The sequence below is a fragment of the Austrofundulus limnaeus genome, unplaced genomic scaffold (genome assembly GCF_001266775.1).
Source record: "Austrofundulus limnaeus strain Quisiro unplaced genomic scaffold, Austrofundulus_limnaeus-1.0 Scaffold147, whole genome shotgun sequence".
NCBI lineage: Eukaryota > Metazoa > Chordata > Actinopteri > Cyprinodontiformes > Rivulidae > Austrofundulus > Austrofundulus limnaeus.
This window is the reverse complement of record NW_013952549.1, coordinates 141,434-150,456: the sequence shown is the minus strand read 5'-3', so window position 1 is coordinate 150,456 and position 9,023 is coordinate 141,434. Positions and strand designations below refer to the sequence as shown.

Here is a 9,023-nt window from a genome sequence, read left to right as displayed (position 1 = left end):
TAATTATACAGACATGCAATTTTGTTGCCGTTTTTGTTTTCCCTGTTTCTGTAGGTGTGCAGCCAAGATGTCGGATGTGTTGTCTTGTGTCTTCTCTGTATATATTTCACATACTTTTCACTTTTTTCTTCTTAAAAAATAGTCACTGATGATGAAGAAACTAAGAAACTAATATTCAGTTCTGCTTTCTACTGAAGTGGCAAAAAGAAAAAGAAAAGAAAAAAATGCATGTGATCTTTAGCTCAAGATGTATTAATACCTAAAATCTAAATCAGTTCTATGTAATTTATTTTTATATGACCAATTAACACCAAAAGCCATAAGACATTATATAAACTATCAATCCACTACGTGTTCCAATTCAACCTGAAACAGATCCAGATTCAAATTTAAATCACGAAACGAGCTGACAATCAAAATAATTCTTTCAAACAAACAGTAAAACTTCTTTCGCAGACAGGCATGTTTGCACGGTTTCACCCACCATTTCTAACTACTAAGTGCAGCCCTAAAGAGACAGAGTTTACGGAACCGTCCCTTTCACATTCTTCACATTTTCTTCTGAGAAACCACAATGAGTGAGCATCAACTTCTTGTGCACTTAGGAGCCGCAATCAGCTCTGAACCAGTGTGACTTCAAAACAATCTGAAGCACCACATCACAAGACGGCTAAAAAGGCGCAGCTCGCTGCAGCGTCACGGGCAGAGAGGCACGTAGCGCTGTGGCTACGCCTGGATTTCTGCTTATTATTGTTGGTGGAAAACTCCAGCCTTTACACCAGAGATATTCTGCTGAGCGCTGCAAGCCAGGCAACCCCGAACCCCCCCTCTGTGCAGGGTGGGGTGCGGGGAGGAGAAGCTGGAGCACAAGTGGGGGGAGGTGTGCAGGCATGTAACCAGACACACAGCCTGTGTGATCAGCTACTCATGAGGCAAATTCAGGGCACGGCCAAGCTGCTCTACAAACACACTGACTGAACACTATTTGGCAACAGCGCTCGTTGCACAATCGACAGGCCCCGCCACATAAACACAGATAAGAGCTCGTCCAGCAGAGATAATTTACCAGGTTTTCATCTAAAAAGCTGTTAGGAACAAAAACATTTACCCCTCAGTAGCACTCTCAGGGTAAAAGTCTTGCTTCGGCTCCAGGGTTTCCCCCCTCGAGGCAGAGCTGAGCAGCTCAGTTTGTAGTGCAAACTTCGCCGGGTGCTGATTACACTCTGCATCTCTTCCAGCAACACGCTAATCACAAACAACACGAGCTCTGGCACACTTTTTTCCCTGGTAGTCAAATAGGCCAGTTGCTCCATTTTACTCCGCTGCTTTGGGAATTTAGATCCCAACGCAATTAAACCCGAGGATGACGCAAGAAAATAAATTCTCAGCTCTTGTTAAAAGTTTTTGCAAGTAGTCAAGACTGAAAAGACTAGTTTAAATTTACATCTCAATGGTAGGATTCAAAACACCCTGAACTCTCTGTTAAAAGAGCTCTTTTTTTCTGATGTAAAGCAAATGAGAAATGAAAAAGAGCAAAACAAACAGAAAAGCAAAAAGACAAATTATAGATCATTTTAAAATTCTCTGCATTAAAAGTTAATTGCACCTAGACGTTCTCTGAAATTCTACGTTTGTCTGATTAAATTGTTTAGCTACACATACTACAACCAGCCAATCACGTGACTCAAGCACGTTTTTCCACGGATTTGTCAGAGTGCTTAGTTTACATCGAGCGAGTGCCTGTATTTCAAAACCTCATATCAACATATCTGGTGAAAACTACTGCTGTAAGCTCTTTGAACCCTGACCGATATCCAGTTTTAGATTTGATACTTTACAATGAAAACCTCTAAATGAGTCATTTACACACCTTCTCGTTTGATGGAGACTTCCGTTCGGAGGCCTCTTGAGCCAGCAGCTCCAGGTTGACCTCCTGGGACACGCGGCGTTTCCTTCGCGTGCTCTGGATGACTCCTGTGGGGGCCGCCTGGACGTCCCGGGCCCCATTTTCGGACCCCTGCAGCCCAGCGGGATCTAAAGGTGCGGGGAGAAAAGGGTTTTCGGACGGTGCCCCGCCTTCCTTGGAGAGGCGCCGGGATCGGCGCAGCTGTGTCTGCGCGGTGGGCTCAGAGCGCAGAGGAGCCTGCAGGGGATCCAACGGCTGCTGGGGTTCTGGTGTGATGTCCTGGATCATGGGTTCCTGGATCTTTGGGGGAGCTGGAGCAGAGGACTCCTGGGAGTGCACCACCACGGGCTGTGGATGGGGGTGTGCGTTGTGCGCAGCAGAGTAATAGTCGAGCATGTGAGGGTTTTGTTCCTGCAAATGCTGATGTTGCATTTGCTGCTGAATCTGCAGCTGCTGCCGCTGTTGTTGCATCTTTTGTTGCTGCTGTTCGTGGTGCAGTTGTTGCTGCGCCTGTTGGTGCTGGATGATGGGATGGTGCGGAATTTGCTGCTGGATGACGGGATGCTGTTGTTGGCGCTGTACTTGTTCTGGATTCTGCAGGGGCTGCAGGTGATGTGAGGGTTTAGCATTAGATGCAGGGTAGTTAGGCGGGTTGGGTAGTGTTGTCCTGTTCCCCTGGAAGGTCCGGTAGTAAGCCGGCAGGTGCTGTTTGGGCTGACCAAAGGCCAACTGGAAGGGCTGCAAGACTGAGCTTCCTGCAGGGTGGGATGCACCGTGCTGCTGAGGGTTCAGGACTCCAGGTTTTAGCGTCTCCTGAAAGACCTGCGACTGTTGCTGCTGCTCCCAGTCCAGGGCCCGAGACTTTGCTGCGTCTCTGTACGTTTCCACTGATTTGTCCGCAGCTCTGTTTGTGGCTTGCTGATGTGGTTGCAAGCTCGACGTCTCGTGCATGGGTTTTGCAAATGCGTTCTGGGTCCGTGAGTAATCTGCAAAGTTTGGCCCCCAGTTAGGCATGGTCCATGAGGCAGCTCTCTGTTGCTGGGACAGGGAAGGCTGCTGCTGCTGACTGGGCTCCTGGTGAGCCCACTTCATTGGCACAGTCTGCTGATAGTGACCCCGGCTCTGGTCTCCCTTCTCCGGGCTGAAAATGACAGAGTTGAGGTACATGTGAGGACCCTCTGGGTTGGAGGTCACGGTACTTGCTGCTTCACTCTGTCCAGGGTCTGAGGCGGTGCCGCTGGGGGCGTAGTATGCCCCGTCAGGGTGCTGTAAAGCCTCCTTCATTGAATCGCCACTTTGATCGCTAAAAAATGTTATCCGTTTGCCCGTTCTTTTGGCGTTGGCTTTCTGCTGGGCTGGTACGCTCATGACGGGCATGAATACACCGAAGAAGGTAACTGTTCTTTGTCAAACCAAGTACTTGTCTGAACTTTATCAACATAAAAACAGCAAATGTAGACGCTAAATGTACTTGGGCATTCACAGTAAGATGAAGTCGTATAACTTGTGTGCAGCAAGAATCCAGCTCGACTGAGATGATCCTCTATTCACTCTGAAGTCCTTTGTGATGTTCTCAAAAGGTCTCCAGCCAGGGCGGAACAGATCCGAAGAAGTCTGCGTGTTTTCTTATTCATGGGCAACACCCTGTAAAAAAGCAAAACAAACAGAGGTCAAGGATTGGGCAATCAGACCAAAGAGATTCCCCCAAAGGAGGAGGGAGGCGAACTCGTTAGCTTCAGTGAGGCAAAAACCTGCTGTTTGCTTTATCAACAACAGACCTCCACTGCAAAGCATCGAGTGTGAGGACGGTGTAGAGGAGGGGTGGGTTCACTCGCTGGCTCACAGGACAATCGCAACCGTCCAGGAAAATAAATCCAGCACATGACCTGACCTGTGTTTATTAGTGGACACACAGGAAAGTAGGTGATAGAGATAGTATAATCAATAGTTACTGGAAATGTCATTACAGGATGTCAATGCGGCTTTGTAAAGGTGATATCTCACTGAGCTGCGACTGTTGGGATAGTTAGTGAAAACAGCAGGAGAACTGGGAGAAGACATGAATTTCTAGTTGCAGTCTTATTGAACTATTAGTGACCGAGTGATAAACGACCATTTTTTTAAATTAAAATCAGCATGTTTTAATTGTAAATCCAATTATTAGTCATGCACTTTATTTTGTTGTTCGTCTCCTAAGCCCCCATCTCTTATGATTTAATCTACTGGAGTACACTTTTTATATGAAGGCAGGCAGCTGTGGCTGACTGGTTAGAGCAGTTGTCCTTTAATGAGAGAGTTAGCGGTTCAACTCCACCACCATTGAGTCACATATTAAAATGTCCCTGGTTAAGACACTAACCCCCTGCCTCTGATGCGTGTTCCATCAGTTCATGATTATGATTTAAAGCACTGATTAGTCTCTATAGAATGATTTATACAGATTAGTACTATATCTTTGCAAAGCTAATGTATGAATGTGCGTGTGAATGGGTAAATAAGGGAACAGATTGTAGTGTAAAACACTGAGTATCCTGACTGAATGGAAAGGCACAGTATAATAAGGTTAAATGGACTGTTCTTACATAGTGCCTTTCTATTCAACCAGGATACTCAAAGTACTTTACACTACAATCTGTTCCCTCGTTTACCCATTCATATAGCTTTTACAAAACTAATCTAGATAGATCATTCTATAGTCTAACCAGTGTTTATATCACACTCGTACACTGATGGGACACACATCAGAGGCCATGGGGGTTCAGTGTCTTGCCCAGGCACACGAATCGAAACCGCCAACTCTTGCATTGGAAGCCAACTCCCCTAACTAACCACAGCCCTGTCAGGAAATATTGATACACTGAAATATCGCAATATTTCATTTCCTGATACTGTATCACTAAAGCACTGTAGTGATATTTAATCAAAGCTTAAAAAGGTAAACTTTCATGCCAGCAGGTCATTTTCGTGTTGCATTATTAGCTGTCAATCGCTAGTTGGTGGCAGTCAGTCAGCCATTTGGCTCCTCCACTCCTGAGGAGCTTGAGAGTATAATGCTAGCTCAAACGTTAGCATTGTGAGTAAACGTTAGCACTAAGCACCAATGGCTGCATCTGATAGATTAGACCGTCACCCGCTGCCTGCAAAGCTGAGGTAAGGTTGCCAACTGTCCTGTATTAGCTGGGCTGTCCCGTTTTTTAAGCCAAATTGAAGTTTCCCATTCAGGACGCCCTTTTAATTCTGCAAGTATGCATTTGCTTATGGCCCTGATGGATGGTAGTACTGAAGAGGCCAAATGCAACGACCATATGAAACATTTAATGCACTAAAATGACTGCAGTACTCACGCTACTCCCTTAAGGGACCCTCTGACAGAAACACAGACTGTAGCAGAATCACTTCATCTGTTTATAAAACTTCAGCACAAGATAAAGGTTATTGTTAGAGTGGTGGGTGACCATATTGTTTATAATAAATTAAAATTAGAATTCTAAAAGCTGCCACAAACATATTATCAAACAAACATTTGGCCTAACCATTGAAAACATGGATGAAATACGACATATGAAACATACAAAATACATATAAGACATACTGAGTTTTTTTTATTCATATTTTTGGTGAAAAAAAGGTAATATTTTACAATGCTTGCAGTACCACAATATACTGTGATCCCATGTCATGATACTGTGTTACAATACATTTCCTACCTATTCAAGTACAGTCCATTTACTACTATAACCAGTTTTTTAAATAATCATTATTTATCATCAAAAAGTCTCAAGACATTCAAGAGACTTCTTCAAAACCATTGTTTAACGAGTAAAATGCCTCGTTCACAAACACTTGTTTTCAAAACTCTTTATTAGTGGTTTCTAAAAAATATATTATTGGAAACATAGGACTAGGGCTGCCACAAACGATTATTTTAATAATCGATCAGTCGTCGATTAATCGATTAATCGTGGCAGCCCTATATGAGATCTGAGTTTAGTTCATGAAAATAAATAAATAAAACAAACAAACAAACAAACAAACAAACAAACAAACAAACAAACAAACAAATAGTGATGTATTTATATTTTTTGTTGAGTGTATTTCGAAGCACCAAAACTCAACATTTGGGATCCAAACCTCAATAAAAAAGGGAAATGGAGTAAAGGAATTATACACGAAAGACAAAGAACTGAATTTATTTTGAATATTAAAAGAGCTTTGTTTTTTGTTTTATTGTGCACGGAGAGTTCCTCCTTGAAATAAACGATCAGCTGTTCAACCTCACGCCAGGTATTTATGACACACTGCTCTCTGAAGAAGGTAAATGTAAGTGACATAAAAAACCTAGAATTAGTCGTAGAAGCACCATATTTATGATTTAAGCAATTTACAAGAAGTCATAAAATAAAGAAATCGATTGAGTTTATTTTGGATTTGTGAGTTTGTGTTTCAGTGATGAACTATGAACTACAACAAATTCTGGTTTAACCTGTGTGGGTTGAACTTTTAACTAGTTTCAGTAAAATGTGACAACATTGTCAATATCTGTAAAACTGAATGAGTCATTTTGTGTTTGCTAAGGTCGAGTGATGGCCATCTTGTATTGGGTTCATCTGTCACCTCTGAGAACATCATTAAAACCTGTTCAGTGATGAAACATTTTGCAAAGAGACAAACACACACAGAAACACAAACATATAGGCAATAACATGATCGCCCTTTCAATCCCACGGGCTCAAAAAGAAGAAATTACAGAGAAATTCAAGAGAAAAAAGAAGAAAGAATGTAGTACCCCATCCTCAACTGTATGGAACATAATGTACAGCATCCTAAACCCTGCTAATCTGTCCGATCTGGGACAGGGCAACCAGTTCACCTAATCCTCCCCAATGACAGAGGGAAAGGGAGAAAATCAGAGCAGGGGACTCATACAGAGGAATACATTAGGGGGGAAGGGAGAGGGTGTTTGTGGGGTGATGTAGTGTGAACTCAAGGATTTATAACTGGAAGTAAAGCAGGAAAAAACAAACTGATCAGGATGACATGACGCCAGATTGTCACACATGGCACTGTGGAACTTCTTACTGTAGCTGTGTTTCCATTGTCAATGTGCGCAAAACTTTGTCGATATTCTGTTAATGTCGAAAAAACACAGTTTCGCAACTGCGGTGTTTCCATTAAGTAAGAAATGCTAATAAAGTCACGCGTGAATACGTTTGTTCTCACAATAAGTCATTACAAACATGGCGGCAAGGGATGTAAACACATAGCATATTGCTACCGCAACACTATCGCTCATCATCAGAGGAGACGTCAGCATCTTTTATCGAGGCTTTCCAGCGACAAGACCCTACTTGGGAGCGGCTACGTATGTTGTGTTTTTGGGAAATTGTAGTCATTGAGTTTACTACTTTCTTTTACTACTTCTGTGATTTCACAACTACTTCTAGTTCCTGTTTTCTTCATCGTCGTCTTTTTCGCCAGTAGAAACAGCCGGTTGTTGATCACGTGACTCACGTGATGTGAAAAAAGTGTTTCCATTGCAGTTTTGCAAAAAACACCAATATCGATATGGCCGAAATACCACCTCTTCCTAGCGCAAAAACATTTTGTCGAAAAACGTAATTTTTTTTTTCAAATTGACGTGTTTCCATTGAGCAAATTTAGTTTCGAAATTCTAATTTGCGCATTTTCATGGTCAACGGAAATGCAGCTAGTTTGTCTTTAATGAAATAACTTAAAAACAACTAAAAATTAAATAATTAATCTGCTACTACTACACCAGACTTCAGATCTTCAATACTAAATGGGTTGTTGTAATTTTAGTGTTTGCTAAGGTTCATTAACTTTAGATTTCTAAAGATTTTTGTTATTAAATTTGTATACACATGTATGACAGTCAGTCACTACTGTCTGAAGCTGTTGCTAAAATCTGTCCAGCGGTTCATATTTTGCTAACAGAATTGCTTTTAAAACGTTTATGACAAAACTTTATAGAAAGCTGTGCAGTTTGTCAGTGCTCATAAGAAGTATTGGTCATCACTTTCAGTTGTACCACACCAAATTTTAGCTGATATTTTTGTGTTTTCTTGTGTACTCCTAAAGTTAATCAGATGTGATGTACATTCGATTATTACTTTCCAAAACACTTTAATAATTAATAAAACATTTTTCTGAAAGAAGCACACAAAACGTGCAAATATTATTCCCCGTCTTTCAGGACAACGGGCAATAAAGACAGAAAAATGAAGGCGCTTACCTCCAAACTTTCCGTCAAGGAGTTCCTGAGCGAGCGTCTGCGTGTGACGATCACTGAGAGTTTGTGATCTGCTCGACCAAAGTCCTGGGTGTTCGGGGGCCTAAGAGGCCAGTTCGATGCCAGCACTGCCTCATCTCTACCCGGAGAGGAGGTTTCCTGTCTCCGAACAGGAACTGACACCGGGATGACAAGTGGAAGAAAGCTGTCGTCACGAGGCCGCTTAAGATTCTTCCCTTCTGATTCGGTGGGGCTCCACGGTCTGTGAGGCTCCTGATCACAACGACAGATCAAAGCAGCCATTTTTATCCACTTTCCTCTGAAAGCATCCATCAAAACCATCATGAACCATCATGTGAGAATTGAATATGCAAACATTTCTTCATTCTAAACAATGGTTTCTGCAAACCTAAAGACTAAATATATAATAAACTTCTGACACAGTCACAGCCTGGCAGTGAAGAAAACTTAAAACTAATTCAAATTCACACTTTGTTGCAACTCAAACTGCAACTTTAGTTTTGACAGCAAGCATGAAGAGGAATGTCACCCTACAACATCTCTGCACGGCTGTAGTCCAACTTTCAAGCTCATTTACCACTTGAACTCTGTGTTGTGACTGTCAGCTACTGTCACACCAAATTTTAGCTCAATATTTATAAAACTGTTAGTTAGAGCCCTTTTTGTAATGTCAACAAGCTACGACAGTCATGTTGAACTGGAGTGACTCCAAAGGTTAATCAGAGATGTACATCCAAATAATTACTTTCTGAAGGTTTCACATCTTTGGCGATGGGCAATAACAAAAACACAAAACTCAAAATGCATGTGGCCTGTATATGTGTGTGTGTATGTATGTATATATAT

The 9,023-nt window shown here is 42.1% G+C and overlaps 1 protein-coding gene across 2 annotated transcripts in view; it reads right to left on the bottom strand.

The window, feature by feature from the left end:
* The window catches only part of mideasb (mitotic deacetylase associated SANT domain protein b), a gene marked incomplete in the record, with an annotated part of 54,363 nt that overhangs the window by 39,103 nt on the left and 6,237 nt on the right, over positions 1-9,023 (bottom strand). Inside the window, 2 exon segments of one of the 2 annotated variants that reach the window (XM_014016521.1) lie at positions 1,871-3,550; positions 3,685-3,797. In XM_014016521.1, coding sequence (XP_013871975.1) covers positions 1,871-3,283 — 1,413 coding nt within the window. 2 annotated transcript variants of the gene reach the window in all.